Genomic DNA, 21,235 nt, shown 5'->3' with positions numbered 1-21,235 from the left:
GTAGATACAGTCGGATACAGTTCATCGAATACCTAACTTTCCGGACATACCCATAAAGATATGTAATCATATTTAATATATTTATTTGATACATTAAATTTTAATCTTTAACAGATCTCGCAAATGGCCCGATCTCCTCTCTCTCTCTCTCTCTCTCTCTCTCTCTCGATCATCTCCCGTTCTCTTTCTAAAGCAACTGCGCGAACATGGACGCGCAGTAGATAAAAAAGGTTTTTGAATTGCTGAAAGAAAAAGCTTCTGAATTGACTCATCTGAATATAGGCACAAGTCATTCAAACAGATCGCAGACTTGAATGGACTTACTGGCTTGAATGGGCTTTTACATAATTAGTTCTATATGTTATTCGTTGTTTGCGACCGTCCTTTGCTAGAAATGGCAAAAGTACAATGCCCAGCATTACGAATCATATGCAGCATGAACATATAACATATATATGGATGAGTTAGATCGACATCAGTAGGTCCTATTCAACCCTATTCCTGCATGGTTTTGGGCCTCAGCTTACTTAGTTGGCGAGGGTCCGAATAGAAATTGTTTCGCTCTGATTGGCTGGCGATTCACTGCTGAGACAGGATTCACTACGAAGTTCGACACGCAGTAAAATGGTGGAGGAACGAGCGCTTATTTAGGGAGGAAGAGAAACGTGCAGATATAGGATCTAAGTACAATACATGCATATATATATAAGTAAGTACCGTGTTCGATTAGAAATGGTATATATGTTAGTATAAGATAAATAAAATAGGAATATGTATTCTACTGTTTTGGATTTCTGTTCTTATTTTCTCGTACATTGGATTTCCACTGCCGCTGCTTATGCGTTATGCGTCTCTTCGTGAAAGAATGTGAAACATGCACGACCGAAAGAAAACTTCGGGAGCTGATTGTATGCCTAAAAAAAACAATGGAAAAAAATCATACTGGTACATAAACACGTGTCTCGTCTGCCTTCGTTTATAAGGTACAACGAATTTTCTGTTTTAATAATTGCCTTTAAAGAAGATGCTCGAAATGACCATATTGCATTTTAAGACAAGCCTGCACGCCGTCTTGTCATCGATCTGGTTACTCTCTCTCTATCATTTCTGGTGTTTCTCGAATTTCTCGGAATCTGCTCTATCTTCGATAAAAAAATATTTGATTTTATTTTTCTATTTTCAGAGAGTCTGCTACGTTCGTAAAATTCATTGTATTCATCACAAACGATGACAGACAGAACATGCATATATTTATGATTTACGACCTTTTTTCATTGTTCTCTAGGCGTGTACCCCCAACACGCGCGCGCGCGCGCGCACGCACACACCATATATTGTATACTAAGTATGTATTATCGTATGTACATATACATGTACACGTGACGTATACTATAGGATACGTTGCGCAATAAATATCATTTCGGTGGGAATGTCCCTCTACAAGTTTTACAATGTTTAGTTACAATTCAGCAAGGAAACGTTTAGGGTCGGCTGATGAAATTGGGATTCTTTGAAACATCGTTTATGCGTCTATTGAAAGATTTCTTCTATTGACAATCAACAGAGAGAGGCTAGTGTTACACGATACTTCTAATTGGTTAATGAAACTTTTTACAGTCGCTTGGAATGTTAGTTAGCCTTGCTACACGTACAATATGAATTTCAAAATAACATACTGAAAACCATTTTTTATCAAAGTGACTTCCATATAATACAATGTAATCAACATTTCAGGTTGTTGGGCACGATGTAAAGATCGATGCGACGAATTTAAGTGTTACTGTTAATCGTTTCTGTAATTGAAAATAATAATGTTCGTAGTGCAACTGTAGAAGTGACGTTCGGTTATTAAAGGCAACGGTCGATACACATTCGGGCGACGACGAAGGCGTTATTACGATATTTCTAACAATAACGATAAAGATAATATGTAATAATAATAATAATAATAATAATAATAATAATAATAATAATAATAATAATAATAATAGAAACAACAACACCGATAATGCTGATAGTGATGCGATTACGTTTACAGTGATTCGCTAATATATGTAATGTATGCACGTATTTCGCTCACTATTCGAAAACTTGTACAAAAATGAAATTTTAATTACTTTTCTTTCGTATAAAACTGGTTCTAACACCGTGGTACGTCTACATTTGTATACATATATACAAATAGAGTGTTTCGGCGGTGATAGAGCAAAGATTTCGGTTTCGAATATATATATATATATATATATAATATAATATAATATAATGTAATATAATATAATACGAATTGTTAGGGGAGAGTGGTTCTATCCTTCGAATGTCTTCTTAAAGTACGCGTCCTTTATTAAGTTTCTTTTTTTTTTTACTCGCACTCACTCGTACGCGTGTACGTACATAGCATGTTCCGAGTAAGTAGGATTCCTTGATACCTGCGACATACCGGTGGAGATTACCCAGTGCTACAAAGGTAGACGGGTGAGTTGGTCGACGGTAATTGATAATTATTCATTGCAAACACTTCCGATCATGCATCTCGCGAGGTCCACTCTCTTACGTATCCGTGTACAAGTAAGCAGATACAAACACTGATTTGCTTTATCGCAGAGATGGATAAAGCTTGAACGGGGGTTCGATGGAAGGAAAATCAAGCAGGAGGACATCGGAGTTTCGTTGGAGAAGAAGACAGCATAAAATGTACGATGCTACAGCACTAAGTGTGTACGTCCTACCTATGTACATACGCGCGTACATAGAAAATCGTGTGTTTTAACAATAATCATTGTAACGTGAACGTAAATGATCAGAGGACGTACAATAGAAATGTCATGAAAGAATACGAAAAATAAGAATCGAAATTTATTGTTTAGTTTCTCGTCGATCTGAAATCTCGTTTGAACCGAAGAAAGAAAATAAGAAAGAAAGAAAACGATCATATATTGTCATAATAGTTGTAATGGCAGCAATTTGTGCCGGCTTGCGCGTCGATAACTCTATGATTCTTCGTGCTCCTTACACAAAACGTTGAAATGAATTTTACTGCACGAGGGTGGATAGCACATTGTATCGTAATTAACTTAGGGCTCGGGTACCGCTAAGAAGCAATGCAGCACACAGCGACGGTTCTATAGTCCCTGAAAATCGTTTCTAACCGGTTGACCAACAAATAAAAAAGAAATTATCGCTCGATTGAAATTGGTCGTTCTCAGATCCTTACACCTAATTTATATATATACATTGGCGGCCTGATCTCGCCCAAGGTGCACGCACCACCGTCTTATATAATCTTCTTCTTCTTCATCATCTTCGTTAGCCTTTCGATTTCGTTTGAACAATATATTACAGAGTTTATACGGTGAGGCTATGTACACGTAGCGCGGGTAGGCTCGACGTATAGTATCAAAAGCGTTCGTGTTTCCGCCGCTTATGTATTTACAAGTGACGTTCCTAAAGTCGTCGACAAAGTTCTTCCTCTTCCAACGCGTCGATCTAAACTTGCGGCATCGATAGGCAGCACACGCGCGAACTACCAGATTCGTTTGCCATCGTTTCTGGTAGAAAATGTTCCGAAACGACACCGTTTTATCGTTCGTTCGTTCGTCGAATCCCGCTCGAAGGTATCCGCCATCGAACTTGTACGATTTTCCAGTGATCGATGAGAAACTGCGATCAGCAAAAACTTGGATGCTTCGTGAACAAGTTGACACGGTTAATTTAGCAAGCCACTCGTCAGCGCACACAGCGTGCTCGTAAATGTTCTCGAGAGTTCTTTCGCCGAAGGAAAAGTTCTTACGGAAAGTCCACGCGGCGAAACTAGTCGCCTGAGTCGGAAGGTCCTTGACCCCAGCGTGACTTAATCCTTGACGCTTTGGTCGAGCCGCAAGAAGAGGCGACACTGTCGTCGTTCATCTTTCTTTTCACGCTCAACACGATGCCACTTTTCGGAACGAACTTGGAACGGGACGGTGTCATCCTTGCGGCGTTCGATTCTACGCTCGGCGGCGTCGACGGGAACGGCGGGAAATCCTCGTCCTCGAGACCGGGCGGTTTGGGCTGTTCCGGGGCCAAGTTGCGTTTGAAAGATTCCGGATAAGGGCTCTTGTACACGGTTGTATCGCGCGAAGGATCTCCGACCGGGGTCAAACCGGTCGAGAGACTCGTGGACAACGGCATCATCGACGAATTCGAGTTCCCTATCATCGTCGGAAGAGTCGAGGTCGCGGATAAAACCGGCTGCGCTGTGTGCTCGGCCGCCTGGCTTCCCGGTATCGTTGTGTTCGCGGTCGCGGTGACGGCCGCACTCGCGGACGCTGCGGCCGCGACAGCGGCTAATTCCTCCTCCGCTTTCTTGATCAGGTCCAGGTCGCTCAACGAGCTCAGGGTGCTCTTGCTTTCTTTCTCCTTCGAGACGGACTCCTTATGGCTAATCGACTCGAGCGAAGGCTTGTTGTCGGTACTGGATTTATTGGATCCGCCGATCGAGATTTTCGTGGGCGACGCGGACGAATATTTCTCCGTGTTCTGATACACGGCCGAGTTTACGGTGGTCAAGAATGTGGCACTGGGTTTCGATGGTAAATACGGATCTACTTTGGTGCTCTCCTGTCGCTTCACGTTCGCTAGGATTTCTTGCAGATTCGGCGGTATCGTTATGTTTGATACTTTGTCGAGGATCGGCTGCGCAAACTTCGAGATAGGCGGCGGCGGCGGTGTGAACGATCTTGTATCCGGAGGGCTGTAAGCTTCCTCGCATTCGTCGCTAATCGGCGGATCCAGTCCTAAACCCTGCAACGAATATCAATAACCATTACTATTACTATTATTGTTGTTATTATAGTTACACGTTTAGAGCAGAACAATAGCAACATTTGCAACTAAATGCTAATACTCTCAGCTTATTGCCTTTTTACTAATCTTTCTCTTTTCCTGATATAATATACGTGTATGCACACGCACGTGTACGAAAAACGTATGCAGGCACACGGTTGTACAAACGAATTATACGCTTACGCGCGTACACCATACAAATGCCCTCTAATTATTTGCGTCTAAAAACAAAAATATATACACGCACACATATATGTATACATATACATGTCTCTACCTGTGTGTACTTATTTCAGAAGGAGAGGGTGGGGGATAGAGAGAGAGAGAGAGAGAGAGAGAGAGAGAGAGAGAGAGAGAGAAAGAGAAAGAAAGAGAGAGAGACAAAGATGTAGAGAGCGAACTATATGTATATAGCGCATTTGTAAGGATTTCAAAATGGCAAGGGCCCAAGAATCACTCATTTTCTGTAATCAATGGAACACGATGACAGTCTGAACGACGTTGATCAGGAAATCTTTCATCTTACCGTCAAGATAGACCTGTTCCGATATCATGTATAGTTTACCATTCCGATTCGACTCTGACTCGAGTAGATCGGTACATACAACGAAAAAGAGAATCCTCAAGACTGGAAAGGATTGGAGCTACTAAAAGATTTTTACTTATTGCCAAGGTCGACACGAGCTCGTGTTCCGACGAAAATATATATTGCCCCTTTGAAAAGTAACGAAATTTACGTACGAACAGCATAAACGATAACAGGATAATAATGCAACGAAAGCTGTGTTTATTAAAGTAAACAAGAAACGGTAAACAAGAAACTGTTGTTTGGTGAATGAAGCAAGAATCTAAAGCAGCTCGAGGATAGGAACAGGATACCATAGGTAAATAGAAATCAATTTTATTTACAATAGGGCAATAGGAGAAACAATAACAATCGATTTCGTAAAAAATAAATCTTGTGAAAATTCTCACCGGCAAAGTAGACGTTGATTCACCGAGAAACGACGAGCTAATGCTTTGTATTTGTTGCTTCTGTTCTTCGATTTGTCGATTTAGCTCCTCCATTTTTCGCTGAAGTTCGTTCGAGTTTTTACTGGAAGAAATAATACCGTTATCGATCGCCGAGCCGTCGATGCCGATCATCGTTGCCACCGATTGAATCGACGGTAAGGCTGCGGCCGTTGTGCAAATCGTGGAAGTAGTTCGCAAATCGCGATCGGACTGCTCCTCGTCCATCTGACCAGGGCTGTAGGGTTCGTCGCCGTCGTCGTCGATGGGTACTTTGCCGGGCGAGGAAGTAAGGTCGATCTTGGACGAGAGTTCCGGAACGATCTTACATATGGTCGCGGTGTCGAGTATCGTGCTTCTCGGCATGCCTATGTGCGCCTTGTTCAAAGTATCGAGAGTGGTTTGCGTGACTGTGTGCTGTTGCTGCTGCTGCTGCGGTTGCTGCTTCTCTTTGGCGGAAGCGATCGTGGCCTTCTGATAAATGCTGCCGGCCGTTGCTACAATCGGGGAAGAGACCGCGGCGACAACCGTCGAGGTTGCCGTTGCCGTGATCGTGACCGTGCCCGCGATCATAGCACTCACGTTAGAACTACCTACTTTGTCCTTCGAAACGCTGACCAACGGCGGAGTGTAGCTTCTGTCGGAATCTTTCTTCGCCAGCTTGATCGGTATGGTCGACGAGGAAACGCCAACGAAACGCTTCCTTTTGTTGCGAACGATTATCCCCAGCAGAAGGTGCGGTCGATGCTCCTCGAAGCCGGGACCGTTCAACGGCAGCAGAACCTGCGGTATCGTGCTCTGACTCGAAAACGGCATTATATAAAAGTCTTTGATGTTTTTCGAGACATTGCCGACCACTCCGAGGCGACTTCTGCTGTTCAAGTAACTGTACAACGTTATGTAAGGAATCTTTTCTTCGTCGTTGGCAGCGGTAAGGCGAATTACCAGGATTTCTTTCGAACCAGTCTTCTTCATTTTCGAGATGTAGTCCCAGACGGTGTCGTGGCTTATTCTACCGACGACGTCGACCGTGTCCGGCAAGTCGTCCATCAAATCTTTCGCGTGACCGCTCACCTCTTGCGCGGTGATGAAGAATTTAGCAACGTCCACCATGTTCACGAAGCCTCTCCACACCGTTTGCCAACTACCCTTCGACGCGTCTCTGTCAACGGTGCTCGAGAGGGACTCTTGTTCTCGATCTCTGTCAACGTCCTCGTTGATGTCCGGAGTCTTTATCGTAACGGTCGACGTTGGCTCCCTGTCCGATACGTCGGAATCGTTCCCGTCGATGGTGTTGGTAGTGGCTTCGTCCTCTATGTGTCGCCACAAACGATCTTCGATGGATCTTTCGGTCGAAGATCCTCCGGCTAGACCGATCGAATCGTCTTTCTTCTCTGTGTCTCTCTTCTTCTCGTCCTCCCTTTTGTCGAGCTCCTTCGATTCGCAGTACACGAACCCGCCGGCAACGCTGCGGCTCTTCAAATTATTATCGCTGCCGCCGCCGACACCGCCGCCACCGATTCCACCACCGGCACCAGCACCGTCGCCAACCCCGACACCGCTTCTATGCCGTTCTCGTTCTCCTCTCTCCTTCTCTTTGTCTTTTTGCTTACTTCGCTCCTTGCTCCCTTTCTCCCGGAGCTTAATTCTGTCGCGATCTCTGGTCCTCGATCGATCTCGATCACGGTCTTTTTCCTTCTCGCGGTCCCTTTCTTTCTCGCGTTTGCTCTCCTTCTCGCGCGACTTTCTCTCCCTACTTTTCTCCCTGGTCTTGCTACGCTCTCGGTCGTCTCTACCGTGTTTGTGCCTGCCGGTGCTCGTACTTCTCTCGCGTCTACCAACCGCCTTCGAACGACTGTTATCTCTCTCTCGGCTCCTTTCCTTATCCTTCACCTTGTCCTTCTCCCGACTCCTTTCCTTCTCTTTCTTCTTCTTCTCGTCGAAGAACTTCGATTTCTTGGCATCTTCCTTGATTCTCAGCCGCTCCTCCTCGTTTATTCTTTCCAGCTCCTTCTCCGGATCGTCCACCGTCGACGTTATGCTGTCCGCGCTATTCAACGCTGTCACGATATCTTGTACCGGAGTTTTCGGATCGACGTGATCGATACCGCCGTCATTCTCGATTATCTGTTCACCTTTGTGCGTTTTCACAACTATAGACTTCGCCTGCGCCATCAAATCCAGCTCATTCTTCTTGATCATCTCTAACTGGTGCTTGGTCTCTTTTTCGCGCCATTCGGCCAACTCTTGGCTGGCCATTTCGTCGGGGCTTAGTCTTACCACCGCGTCAGGAGTTAACGATCTGTTGGCTATTTTACGAAATAACGTCAAATTTTTCGTGTCTTTTATATTGAATACGAGACTTCTGTATTTGGCTTTGTACTTGGCTCCGGTGTCTTTAAAATATTTGTACATCTCCAACTCGATGTTGAAAGCTAGATCGGCGATCTCGTCGTCGTTCAGTTTCAAATCCTCCGTTTCTTTTATACGGCTCGACAACAACTCTGTCAACGTTTTTCTTATGTTCAACCTTATCGGTTCGGTTTCCGGCTTCTTCGGCGGGGTCGGTTTTAGCTGTTGTTTCGATTGCACAACCGGTTGCTTCACCTCTTGCCTTTTCACGGGTTGAATCTGTTTAAGGGTCGGCACACTCTGCAGCTGCTTCACTTGAATCGGGGTGCTGGATTTGATGGTAGTCGTTTTCAACACGAACGGACTTTTGTTCGCCTGAGCGAGCACCGTTTGCTTCAATTGTATTGGCTTTGTGTTCGCCGTTTGAATGTGTTGCTGTCCTGTAGAAATTACGGTGAACTTTTTATTCCCCGTTGTTATAATCATTTGCTTCGAACCTGGTACTTTGGTATACGTCATCTTCGGAAGATTTGGTCCCTTTCCGGTCGTTAACAACGTCGATTTACCCTTGAACGATATTTTTCATTAACGTGTCGTAGACGATGAATCGATAAACTATTTGATGTTATGGTATAGTACAGTATGATATAGTGTGATATAGTATAATGAACTGAATACGTACTGTTTTGCCAGGAATTTGCGTGTGAATTGTTGCAATCGCTTTTCCTATTTGCAACGGACCTAGATTATTTGCACCAACTACCTCGAACGTAGGATTTTCTTTCAACCATGTGCGCAAGTTTGATCTTGTTGGTGCGTCGATACCTGAAATGTTTATTCGTTCGTATCGAATTAATGCGATAGAAACTATGATGATTCAAATACGAGTCAAATTACGGAAACAACTGTATAGAGTGGTATGTCGAGGTGTATGACTTTTGAACGCTGTTCACTCACCGCTTAACACCTTTCCAGTTTTTCTTTCGAAAACTATGACCCTACTATCGGACTTCGACTTTGTGGAGATCTCGAGAGGCAACGGCCTTGTTATTCCCTTTGGGCTGATCGTTGACGCGGTCGACGATGGCTTGTCTTTGGTAAGAGTTTCTTGAGCGTGCGCGAGTATGCAAGCGTCGGAGCAATAAATACTAGAATTCCTTGCTTCTTTCTTGCAAACAACGCATTGCATACTGCTGCTGCTACTGCTGCTGTTACCAGAATATTGTACATCGCCGTAATCGGAACTGGAAGGGTTTGTGGGCGTGGTTTCTCCGCCAACCGATGCTTGGTTAGGTGCTGCAAGATTCTTTAAAGCGATCGGATTGTCCAACTGTACACGTTGCTTTCCAATCGTAGCTGGCCCTTTCGTTTTCGCGTCTTCGTCCTTCTTCTTTAAACAATTTGGACAAACCCATTCGATTCCTTTCTCTTCCATTTGTTGACCTAGATGAAACAAATAGAAATCCTCCCTTTACCAATTAATTCATAAAAGTTGCACGTTCGCTGGTTCGCTTCGTAATCTTACCCATAGCTTTGCTGACGTGCACGCACTTTCCATGAAACCAATCCTCGCACACGTCGCAACAGATCATAAAACGATTATTATGCGGTCGTTTGCATATACACCAAAGCCTGTCAGGATCGTCTTCCGAATCCGAATTATCCTCCTCCTCTTCCTCCTCCTCTTCGTCCTCTTCTTCCTCTGCCTCCTCCTCATCTTCCCCAACCGCTCCGATTTGCTTCTGTTCCTCATCTTCCTCCTCCTCCTCGTCACCGGCAAACTGATCCATTTCTTCCTCCTCAACCACTTCTTCATCGTCTTCCTCCATTAGATCTTCATTTTCAATTTCTTCATCTTGATCTATAACGTTCGTGGGTGTTTCGTTTTTCAGAATTTGCAATGATCTTTGCGGTACCGTTTGCAAACTGTAAATATTGCAAACGCATATATATGTATATATAAATATATATATACGCATGCACATGTACGTATGTATGTATATATACATGTTGAATAGAACTTCCTTAATCGATTCAATTATACAATTTCACTACGTATATAATACGAGTGTATATAATTCCACATCAATTTGATCAGAGATATTTGAACGCTCACCTGAACTTATCCGTAGATTTCATCGATTCCAACAACTTTTGAGCAGGCTCGACTTTAGCCTGCAACCGTTTGCTTCTAGTGGCTGGCGCCTCGATAGGTGGCAACGTGATTACTCGGCCACCACGAATAATTTGAATCGGCTCTTTTTCATCTTTCGCAGGTTTCTTTGCGGATTCTCGAGTTGCACTGACCACTGCTGCGGACACCGTAGCTGCCGTGGTACTCGCCAAGCTTGCCACCACCGCTGTCGTCAAAGTATCCAAAGGTTTCGCTGCTTCTTGATCGGACACGAGCACCGGTGGTACAAGCGTACTATTCAATGGTAACGATTCGGACGTTGTGCCTCCTCCTCCTCCTTGTTCGACGAGTGTAGTACCCTACCGTGTTGTTAAGGAGAGAAAAAAAGAATATCGAATAAAAATCACTCGCGACGATAAATAGAAATGTTTTGTGTATGTGGATTGAAAAATCGAAAAATTCAAATACATGTTCGGTCAAATCGACTCCGAGTTCTTCTTGCAGCATCAACGCTTCCGCGAGCAATTCCTCTTCGTGTTTATTGGCCTCCATTTCTAATGTAGCTAGTAAATGTTCCTCGCCGTCCATGCTACCTGATATACGTTAAAAAAAATCGATGAGTACAAGGTGAGTGACTAGTTTAGCAAAATTTTCGAAAGAACGTTGCTTCGAAATATCAACCTGTATCCAAAGGAGGCTGAATCTCTTCCGATCCGTTAGTCTTTGGATCAGGTTTCGCCTCGTCTTCGTTGCTTTCTATCGGAGTATCGTCATTTTCTCGTTTTTCCGTGGATGGATGAGATTCTAACTGCGTTATCTGCTCAATTGGCGTAGAGACTGCGACACCTTTTGTCGTGATATCGTATGAACAATTAAAATCTACAATATAGACCCAAGAATATGTTTACAGTTATCTAATGGCGTAAATACGGGGCGAACCTGTACGAGTGGACGTGGGCGACGAAGAGGACGACGACGACGATGCCGGAGTTGTTGACGCGACTGAATTCGCATTGCCTGTGGTGGTAGTGCTTGTAACCGGTGTTACCGAAATCAACGATGTTACAATGTTCTCTTGAATTTTCACATCACCGTTCGAACCGACTCGACGAATAATGTCAGGAGTCGAGAAAAGCGCAGGGCCTAGACTGTCCACCATGTATGCCGGAGATTTGCGGCTTTCCTTCTTTGGATGTTTCTTCGTACCTAAAATGAAATCTTCAATCATACATATTGAATTATAGGGATACAGGTCATAGGTAAGTAGTCACAGATACTATCTGTCCTCATCGACTAACCATCTAAAATCTTGATCTCTGTGGCTTTTCCAGGTTCGATCTCGGGTTTGCTGATCATTTCGAAGCTATCGGATTTCCTTTTCTCCTTTTTCACGTCGCAAGACTTCACTTTCGAAATGCTAGCAGGGGTAGATACTTTTACCGACTGCTGTTGTTGCGTATGCAATGTTTGATTCTGGTTCACGATCATCTGCTGGGTAGAAGAAACTTGCGGCACCGTACCCTTGATCTGAGTAACCGGTATAGTCGATGTTACGGTTTTACCGGGCATAGGCACTTGAACCAATTTTCCATCTTTAGTTGCAAAAATCTTAGTTCCCGTTTGACTGACAAATTTACCCTTGGGAAATATCAGTTGCTTCTTTGGTTCCACGCTCTTCATATCATTCGACTTGACAAGCACTTGTTTCTGCACGAAAGTGACTTTCTGATTGTTCTTTCCCTGACCCGGTTTTGTAAGAATCATATCGCCTTTAATCATATTGGCACTGATCAAATTGGCTTTCACTTGATTCGTAGTTTGTAACGGTTTCTCGAATGAAGGCGAGGTATTCTCATTCACTGTCACTGTAGACGATTCGACGCGTTGCGTATCTTCTTTCTTCCTTCCGATAGTAGTTTTAAATTGTCTTTTACCACGAACAAGACTGAAACCTGACGAACAAAGAGACGAAGCCCGAATGTACGGAAAAAATTTCAATTTCTGATCGAATCATACCGGATAATTGTGCTGTTATCTTACCAGATCTTTCTTCTTTCTCCGGGCTCTTCATAGCGTTTACCGCTGCAGCCATTTCCATATCCAACCTACGGACCTGTTCCATATCCATTTGTTTGTTGGTACCTCTTCTACGAGTAGCTGCCATACTTCCGCCTCTGGTAGTAAGTCCCTTTCTACCTCCTCTAGCTCTTATACCGCCTCTTCTGGGACCCCGAGGTCCAAAGTCGGAGTCGTTGTCCGATGGAGGTTCTGATTCGGATGATTCAATGGATGACGATGTCGGTTCTTCTTCCTCTTCGTCGTTCAGCCTCCCCTGTTCTGATAAGTCAAACAAGTTTATCCACAGTTAGTATCATAAGTTTATGGTATATTGTAGTAATGTAACGTGTTTGCAGTAATGTTGCTATTCATTAATGGTGAACATATCAAATAATTACGTCTTCCGAGTCCCTGATGCAATGTCCCTGTTAAACTTCTAGTCGACGAATGTCCAATCGACTTGGGTGTACTTGTTATACTGGGAGACGGTCTTGAATTGTTGCATGTTGCAACCGAAGTCGGTGGAACGTTCTTCCGTGGACGACCAACGGGTTTAGTCTGAGAAAGAAATCATCACGATAGATCGTCATTATCGTTATAACATTAGCCTATGCCCAAATCACACAGCGTACTCACAGTTTTTGTAATTGTTTTTGTTTTTGCTATCGCTGTCGTTGTTGCTGCACCATCTCCATCGCCAACAGACGGTAATGCACTCGATGTTCCCTGATTAGGAGAAAGCTGATGTTCATATTGTAAACTGTCGCTAGGCGTTGGCGAATCGGTAGTAGGTAAAGGATCTCGTGGTTTTGGATCGGAAGGCGACAATCTACTTGTATAACAATGATCCAATTCGACGCTATAACGTATTGAGTTTTGCTGTTCCTCTACAGTTAGCATGTCTATAAAGTATAATATCATTGTATGAGATAAATACCAATCCGCTGCTAGGAAGGCAGCTCGAATTCTAATTAATTTTTCATAAACTACACGTGGATAGGAAGGAACACAAGAATAATGTTTACCGAGCATTGCTGTGACATTCTCTCCAAGAATTTGTTTCGCTTCTTCGCTCTGTAGAGCTGTTTCTAGTCTTTCCAGTTGCTCTGGATCCATTTCCATGAAAGGATCGACCAAGCTAGTGGCATCGGTGGTAGTACCCCCTGAATTTACATTAGCAGCAACGAAAGGTGGCGGATCTACGGTTAGAGTTATATCTCCGTTTTCTGTATCGGTCTCGGCTTGTCCAAGTCTAACCACGCTAACATTAGCATTGGACTGATTCGCTGGAAATAAATGCAACTGTATAGTATTTAGAATCGTTGAAAACACAATTGGTAGAGAAATTAAACTTACTAATCAAGCTTTGCAACGTCTCCTGATCGACTGATATCGTACCATCGTCGTTGACAACAATGATCAAAGTATCGTCCTTTTTTTCTGATCCACTTTCCTGTGGCTCAACGACGTACGAACTGGACATTGTTCTTAAGCTAAACAAATATGATAGAACATACTTTTAAAAGAGAATGTCACGAAAAGCAGTCGGAATCCACATCTAAATTCAAAATCAATTACGTCTGGAAGGAGAAAATATTAGAAATTTCCTCGAGAGGGGAAATAATGTCTCAACGAGTCGTACCGATGTAGCAAAATGTATGGAAAATATTCACGATAAATGACAGTTATAAATCTAGTTGTGTGAAAAATATGGCTATCACACGATAGAAACCAATTGGAATTGTACACATGGAATATCCTTCAAGAAACAGGTTGGAATCCTAGCAATTGATAGAGCGACGAAACGGAAAAACGTGTTGCATGGAATAGTGTAGTTCACGTTTATCGCAGTATTACCTATTGTGTGGGTATTGGATCGTGAAGACCTTAACGACCGCAAACACTAAGCGATTGGTTAAAGATGCATGGTTACGTTTACGTTGGTCGATAGTAGGGTGATTAAGTACACAACACTTCTCGCGTAGCACACTTTATGAGAAACATAATGATCACGGTCAAGTAAACAGTACCGCCAAGAAGAGAAAAGTCGCCATTTTGTTTGACTCAGCCAAGTAATGTTTCCCGAAAGTTTTCGCTCACCCGTCGTTGTTTCCGTTGTTAGAAAGCTACTCGTACGGAATTCTATTCTAATAAAACTTGTACCGCGGTATCTTCACGAAAACAACGTATATTGTAGGAGAGGTACAATTTTCTTTAAGGATTCATCATGTAACGAATGCACTTGCTCCTTTGTGCACACACTGAGACGCTGCGCGAACTCGTTGCGCAACAACAAGAAGAACAAGCAAAGCTCTGGCAAAGCGATAGCGCTGCAACGCGCTAAACGCTGAGACCGCCAAGTCCGCTGAGACCGCCTGAGTCTGCTGATACCTTATCACCGAGGCCTGAGACCGAATCGACTGAACGTACATGTAGCGATAATTTCGACTCCTGCACGTTTTGTATTCCTCTCTAAGCAAGCGCTCGTATCCCCACCATTTTACTGCACGTCCAATCTGCAACGAGTCCTGTTTTGCATCGAATCGTCGACCAATCAAAGCAAAGAAATATTTGTCCAGCATTTTCGACTGCTTGGCAAGTTGCGGCCCAAAGTCGCGCAGCAGTTGGAACCAGTTGTGCGTACATAAATGCGGTAATGCCTCAGGTGTTGCACGATTTTTCTAACTTCTTTAGCTTTCACAAGCATCCCCGCCATTTAACTGCGCATCCAATTCGCAACATACCTTGTCTCAGCGGTGAATCGTCAACCTATCGAAGCAAAGCAATTTCCACTTCTACCCTCGCTAACGGAGCACGCCGCGGCCGGAATCTTGCGAAACTTGAGATATTACTGTATGTACATATATTTTGTACGTTGACTTGTGTTGTTACAACTTATAACCGACTACAAATGTCGTTAAAAATGAATGAAAATCATGAACAACTATTGAAAATTATACAAAGTTACGTATAATTCGTGTCAATACTTCATTGTGTATACACTTGTATATATATATATATATATATGGTACCTAATTCTTGTTACGGTAACATTTGTATTAATATTTATCAGTGGATTAAGCACGCCTGATAAGTGTGCGCAGCGTTCCTGGCAGAGCATGCGAAAGATACGACGATACGAGTACAATTTTTAAGCTGAAACATATAGATAATATTTTGAATGAGAAACAAAAATAGCTGACAAAAGTCGAGCAGAAATGGAAAATCTTGAAAATGTAGATGTTACAGACAGTGAAGATGTAATGAAACCAACAGTTCGAAAAAGAGGAATCGTATACTTATCCAGCATACCAAAATACATGAACATCACGAAAATTCGAGAAATTTTCTCCGAGTACGGTCAGGTTGGAAGAGTATACTTACAATTGGCAGAGAATGGTTAGTAATTTTGATCAAACAAGATACTTTAAGACACATTTCAATTCGTACGAAACATAACATAACCTAACCTAACCTTCGCTATACGTTGGTTTATTATTGTTTCTTATCAAATATTTTCAGTCGCTGTAGCAAGCGTAACGGTTTTTGTTTTTTATTACAGACTTCGATCAGAATGGTAAGATAAAGAAACGTAAGAAAGTTTGTGCAAAATCCTTCACCGAAGGTTGGATCGAATTTGAAAGGAAAAAGGTTGCCAAACATGTTGCGACGTTGTTAAACAATAAGCAAATTTCAACTAGAAAAAGGAGCAAATTTTACGATGTTATTTGGAATATAAAATACTTGCCGAGGTAATCGAAGATTGCATCATAAAATTACGATCTATCAGATTTTGGAGATAGTTCGACAAAATTTTGGTACTTTTTGTTCGTCAGATTCAAATGGGTTCACCTGAGCGAACGTTTGGCATACGAGCGGGCAGTAAGAAAACAGAGGCTACGAACAGAGATAGCGCAAGCCAAACGAGAAGCCAATTTCTTCTCTCAGAATGTCGATATAAGCAAGAAGTTACGTAGGAAACAGCAACAAGGCGAAAGCAGTACGTTCGTGCCGCCCACGATCAAACAAAGGGAGACGGACGCTGAAATTAGGAGTAGAAAAGAAAATGAAACAACGACAGACAGAACCGACTTTTTGAAATCTTTGTTCGGATAACGAATCACGATGTTTGTTTACCGTTTTATTCTGTGATACAATCCCGTTATTTCTTTTTACACAATAGATTACGAAATAAAGTATATTATACTTGTAGAAAAGAATCCTCGACGCTTGTACTGCTTTACATTCGAAGGACAACAGAATGGGCTACCATTTTTGGCAACTTGATTTCTCGCGAGTGATCCGAGAACGTGTATATCGGAGGTACGGTTTGCTCTTGAAACGTGTAGAAATTACTTCGGCGGCGATGAATCACATGTTCGAGCGAAGAAACGGAGATCTAAAATTCCACGTTTCCGCGATGATTTCGTCGCGTTGCGTTAGATTTTCCAGCGCTTTTGGATCTGAAATCGATAGAAGTATCAGGCAAAATCGGTCTGTACAATAAGAACGATCATGTGGAAACATTTTAAGGAAACTGAGATCATACCTGTTGTTCGCAAATAATGGTCCAATGGTCCTTTGAAAATATTGGTCGGTATGGCCATGGACAGTCGAGGATAGGCGGTCTCGTCACTCGAGGAAACTGTATTACAAACGATCATGCCCAGCATCTCAAGGCTGGCCGGTCGAACAATAGGTCCTCCGCTGACTCCGCTTTGGGCATAACAATTTGTCTGCAGCATGTACCGCGACGATTTCGATATAATTCCATTGCTGATAGTGGCCTTAGCCGTCGAACAAAATGGAAATCCTATGGACAGTATCGGCTCGCCTGTGAAAATGAATTTCCCCGATTACTACAGAGAAGAGCGCTATACTGGTAGGGCTAAATAAAGGAGGAGAGGAGAAGCGTAATTCGTTGGGGTAGTCGTAGACCGTGGATCACCACAGGGAGGAGATCGGTTTCACGGTTCCCGACGTTCGATTCGCGACAGCACGTATTTGCTTGTTCGGAACGTGCAATAGAGAGTCCTCTTGATTCAGTTAGCATTCTCCTTCCTAATTTATAGTTGCGGACAATAGGGGCTGATTAGGAGCTCGATTGAAAAGAGTAGTCGAAAAGACGAGGCGAGGAAACGCAAGTGGAAAAGAGAGTCCGAAGGGGGGGGGGGAGTACACGAACGGTCACAGGGGATGACGGAGGGTCGTGTGTCGCCCCGTTCGCGACATTCAACACCGACGAAACGTCGATTCCACCCCGGCGGCGATCAATTGGCCCAATTTAGACTCGGGTTATTTTTCCTACTGTCCACGAAAGAAGGTCAGTGCTGTCCCTTGCAACGTCGGGCGCCTCGAAGTCGCCTCACACGCGTCGATCTCCCTGTAACTCTTAATTCTTATTGTCATTACCGTTAACCAACCGGAATAACCTCCAGCGGTGTAGGTGCGTTACAAAAGAGGATTAGAAGCTCCTGTCTTTCTATAGAGAACCGAACGGGGTAACCCGTTAATTCGAACGATTACCACGATAGGCCGAGGAGCGATTCGTTTTTTTCCATCGTCTGACGAAAATATGAATTTTGCCTCGTTCGTGGCCCGTCGTGCGTGTTAAAGTTAACGTGCCTCGTCATTACGAATGAACGAAAGAAACGAGAGAAACCAACGCGAGCGCGCGAGAACGAGAATGAAATCGTTGCCGCGCGCCTCTCTCGCTCTCGCTCTTTCTCCCTCTCGCTCTCCCTCCTCTCTTCGCCACCGTAGCCCCTCCCTCTCACCGTTCATGACTGGTCTGTCCGCTAGTTTGATCGCTTTCATCGAAGTCTCCTTGCACTTGAGGTCCATCTTCAATACAGCGATATCGTAGGGTTTATTATCCGGTGTTTTATAGATCAACTTTGCTTCGGCTGTCCATTCGGATTTATTACGTCGCGATGCGATATGCGACGCGAGTTCGATCCTCGTCTCCGGTGCCTGGACATATGCGGCGAAAGAATGTTTTGCCAGCTTCCTAACGTTTTAGGGGTTAGGATCGACGCGCCGGACAAATAATACGTAAGCGTTAACGCTATGCCGTCCGCAGATCTCGGATACGATTCTTTTGTTAATAATAATAGCTTGGAGATTTTAGATTTAAAAAAAGAATTTCGAAGATGGCGGCAATATAAATTCCTAAAATTAAGATAAGTGATCCATTGAATTTTCGTACTTGATTCTTAAAGTTAAATAAGCGCAATGCTGTAGTCCGTTTGCTGGCTTTTAACACACAAGAAATATAGTTCAAATGTTATTTCAGATTTTTTTTTTAAATGGCACCAGCGTGGTGCCACCGGACGGCATAGCGTTAACGAACGTGAAACGAGGAACGGAGAGGAACGTATCGATGACTTTCCAGGAAACCATCGATACGGAATAAATGCATACTCTTGCGACAACGTGCGCGCACGTGATGAACGTTCCCGTTCGATCGTCCAGTAAAATGCCAGTACCCCAATTCGGCCCGCATCTTACAATTGCGATGCTTCGTTCGAGGATACCTAACGAACAGAGGGGAAACAATATATACATAATATATATATAATAATATATACAGGGTGTCCCAGGTTTTAATGTTCAAACTTTGTTAGTGTATTCTGTGGCACAAAGTAAGAAAAATTGTTATGTAAACATAGGTCATATAGAGCTTTATTAAGAAGTTATAACAAAAATTCGGAATAGAGGAATAGTAATTGCATTAGAATAGTGAAGCATTGATCAGCACATGCCGTGTGTTTATGTAAGCTGTGTTTGTTAATACATTTCGAAATGTATTAATAACCGTTGTTGACAATAGATGATTGACATCGATCGAAGATTTTTTTTTATTTTTTATTTTCTTTTTTAGTTGATTACTATTCCTATTCTGAATTTTTGTTATAACTTCTTAATAAAGCTCTATATATACTTTGTGCCATAGAATATACTAACAAAGTTTGAACATTAAAATCTGGGACACCTTGTATATTAGGTTGGGGAATAAGTTCGTAGCGTTTTTATATTTTCTTTTATTTCACAACAATTTTTTACCGTTTCACAAAACATATAATATTCATTCGATAGAGCTCTTTCTGCTCTACAAAACTGTGCTAATCGTCTTTTCGAGTAATTAATTTTTTTATTACTTTCGGGGCTTAGAAATGGAATATCCAGGAGGTAAAAAGCAACATTTTCGACACCTTCTCTTCTTCGCTTTTCATCGAGGCCAAGAAGCTGCTGAAAGCAGCCCGGGACATTCGCAAGAGAACACGGAGAAGTTCAAAAATTGCGATTTCGACGTCGACGACACGCCCCGCAGAGCGGAAGACGCTTCTGAATTCGACGAAGATCGTCTCGAAGCACTTTTAAAGAAGGACGGTCACCGAACAAATCGTGAATTGGCCGAAAAAATGAACTGCGATCATACAAACGATCCTCGATCATCTTCGTTCAATGGGATTGTGCCGAAAAATTGAGGGGCCTGGGTGCCTCTCGCGAGCGCAACGGAAACAACGAAGAAGATCGCCTTCGAATCGCTTTGATAAAAACGCTACGAACTTATTCCCCGAGCCAATATTTTTTTGTTCAACGAATCAAATATTGGCTACCGTATCGTACGCGTGTCGTACCGTAACCGTAACTGTAACCGTGAGCCATAACCGTAGCCGTAACCGTAACCGTAACCGTAACCATAATTGTAATGGTAACCGTATCGTTACGTGTCACCCGATCGCGCGTGATCGGCGAACGAACAACGGGAAAACACTTGGAAATCGTTTACGTACCGATTTTGTCGTTACGATCGGTTCCCCGAGCGGATAGAAGAACAGGGGAGGAGATCGAGCCTCGAACGAGCAGCTCGTTCAACGATGCTTGCAAATTAATCGCGAACGTGTAGTCGATCCGTTCTCCGCGACACCAACACGACGATGCGATCACCATGCCGCAGACGGTTTTGCGAGCGCTTTGGTCGCAAATATGGCGGAATATCGTGGGAAGAACGAGGAAAAGATTAAACCCGGTGAAACCGGCGAATCGGAGAATATAAACGGACTCGGGATCGGCTTACCGATTATCGAACGAGTACACGGGAGCGCCTTGGCATCCCGGGAAAACGGCCGCGTCTATCAGCATCAGGCACTCTTTCTTCCCGAGTAAATTACCAACGATTCCACGGGCCACCGTGTTCGAGAAGAACGGATTGCCGAAAGGCGTCGAGAAGATCTCGACCGTCGACCCCTTCGCTGGTGCGCCGATCGCCGATTCTTTCGCCAGTCCGAGCAAAATGTCTCCGATCTCTCCTTCGTCCTCCTGTGCTGTTTCTCCCCGACGTCTGCGTCCGGTGAACCCGTTGTCGGATGATTCGCATAATAGTTGGTCGCCCGTTCTTAACGAGGGTGTCGGCGAACTGCGCGCGATCAGCAACAAGACCGGCAAGAAGGCGCGGTCGAATTTCTCGCCGGTTCGAAAACTCCAATTTGTCGACAGACTCTTCATGGTGTCGCTCAAAAGCGCGCACTTCCATAGAGCGAACGGTTTTCCTTCCCAATGCTCCGTCGACGAATCGTGATCGCGGCGTATCAGAAACGTCACGTCGCCGAAAAGTTGCCCGTACGGCTCGAGCAACGTTAGCTCTCCGGGACTCGATGCGTCGACGAAATCGAGAATCTGCCGGGACCGTTCCGCGCTTCTCGACAACACGGAACCGTGAGCGAGCACCCAACGTTTCGCGATCGGAATACCGGAATAGCCGTGCGAGAAGATCGTCTCGTCGGTCGTCGTCGCGGCTCGTTCCGATATGAAAACGCTGCCTGCTGCATCCATTCTTGAACCGTTGGATCTCCT

General features: G+C 43.8%; 3 protein-coding genes and 1 long non-coding RNA gene across 7 annotated transcripts in view; 2 read left to right on the top strand and 2 right to left on the bottom strand.

The window, feature by feature from the left end:
• Positions 1-133: 133 nt before the first annotated feature.
• LOC117222732 (uncharacterized) lies at positions 134-3,189 on the top strand. 2 transcript variants are annotated; one of them, XR_004490748.2, is made up of 3 exons: positions 134-709; positions 865-983; positions 1,184-3,189. It is a non-coding gene; the product is annotated as an uncharacterized LOC117222732 (long non-coding RNA). The 2 variants fall into 2 exon arrangements; XR_013034247.1 differs by having other exon boundaries at positions 865-3,189.
• On the bottom strand, positions 1,507-14,767 carry pps (protein partner of snf). 3 transcript variants are annotated; one of them, XM_033474588.2, is made up of 16 exons: positions 14,234-14,767; positions 13,733-13,869; positions 13,402-13,662; positions 13,013-13,278; positions 12,775-12,934; positions 12,359-12,655; positions 11,617-12,270; positions 11,258-11,536; positions 11,000-11,164; positions 10,787-10,911; positions 10,301-10,677; positions 9,710-10,110; positions 9,142-9,627; positions 8,867-9,009; positions 5,797-8,751; positions 1,507-4,779 (listed from the first exon to the last, which is right to left on the bottom strand). In XM_033474588.2, the coding sequence occupies exons 2-16, from the start codon at positions 13,857-13,859 to the stop codon at positions 3,808-3,810; spliced, it is 7,668 nt and encodes a 2,555-aa protein (XP_033330479.2). In that variant the 5' UTR covers positions 13,860-13,869; positions 14,234-14,767; the 3' UTR covers positions 1,507-3,807. The 3 variants fall into 3 exon arrangements, with proteins under 3 accessions (XP_033330479.2, XP_076380914.1, XP_033330483.2); XM_076524799.1 differs by having other exon boundaries at positions 14,477-14,767; XM_033474592.2 differs by having other exon boundaries at positions 11,258-11,524; positions 14,234-14,766.
• Positions 14,768-15,296: 529 nt separating this feature from the next.
• LOC117222731 (activator of basal transcription 1) lies at positions 15,297-16,913 on the top strand. The gene is made up of 4 exons (XM_076524802.1): positions 15,297-15,775; positions 15,939-16,128; positions 16,213-16,503; positions 16,590-16,913. Exons 1-3 carry the CDS (start codon positions 15,595-15,597, stop codon positions 16,490-16,492), a joined length of 651 nt encoding a protein of 216 aa, XP_076380917.1. The 5' UTR covers positions 15,297-15,594; the 3' UTR covers positions 16,493-16,503; positions 16,590-16,913.
• Positions 16,505-21,235, bottom strand: part of LOC117222729 (peroxisomal leader peptide-processing protease) — a 32,399-nt gene continuing 27,668 nt past the window's right edge. The window contains exons 2-7 of the mRNA XM_033474596.2: positions 20,460-21,233; positions 20,176-20,354; positions 18,800-18,912; positions 18,154-18,349; positions 16,926-17,210; positions 16,505-16,839 (exon numbers count right to left, since the gene is read on the bottom strand). Of these exons, the coding sequence (XP_033330487.1) occupies positions 16,748-16,839; positions 16,926-17,210; positions 18,154-18,349; positions 18,800-18,912; positions 20,176-20,354; positions 20,460-21,214 (1,620 nt within the window). The 5' untranslated portion in view covers positions 21,215-21,233 and the 3' untranslated portion in view covers positions 16,505-16,747. The remainder of the gene's footprint in view (positions 16,840-16,925; positions 17,211-18,153; positions 18,350-18,799; positions 18,913-20,175; positions 20,355-20,459; positions 21,234-21,235) is intronic.

This window comes from Megalopta genalis, chromosome 10 (genome assembly GCF_051020955.1).
Source record: "Megalopta genalis isolate 19385.01 chromosome 10, iyMegGena1_principal, whole genome shotgun sequence".
NCBI lineage: Eukaryota > Metazoa > Arthropoda > Insecta > Hymenoptera > Halictidae > Megalopta > Megalopta genalis.
This window is presented reverse-complemented; position numbering and strand designations above follow the sequence as displayed.

Coding starts and splice junctions, on each gene's coding strand:
- pps (XM_033474588.2), bottom strand. CDS start 13,859: ATGTCCAGTTCGTACGTCGTTGAGCCACAGGAAAGTGGATCAGAAAAA. Junction 13,279..13,401: donor GAATGTCACAGCAATGCTCG/GTAAACATTATT, acceptor TATACTTTATAG/ACATGCTAACTGTAGAGGAA. Junction 9,628..9,709: donor GCACGTCAGCAAAGCTATGG/GTAAGATTACGA, acceptor TGTTTCATCTAG/GTCAACAAATGGAAGAGAAA.
- LOC117222731 (XM_076524802.1), top strand. CDS start 15,595: ATGGAAAATCTTGAAAATGTAGATGTTACAGACAGTGAAGATGTAATG. Junction 15,776..15,938: donor CTTACAATTGGCAGAGAATG/GTTAGTAATTTT, acceptor TTTTTATTACAG/ACTTCGATCAGAATGGTAAG. Junction 16,129..16,212: donor AATATAAAATACTTGCCGAG/GTAATCGAAGAT, acceptor TTTGTTCGTCAG/ATTCAAATGGGTTCACCTGA.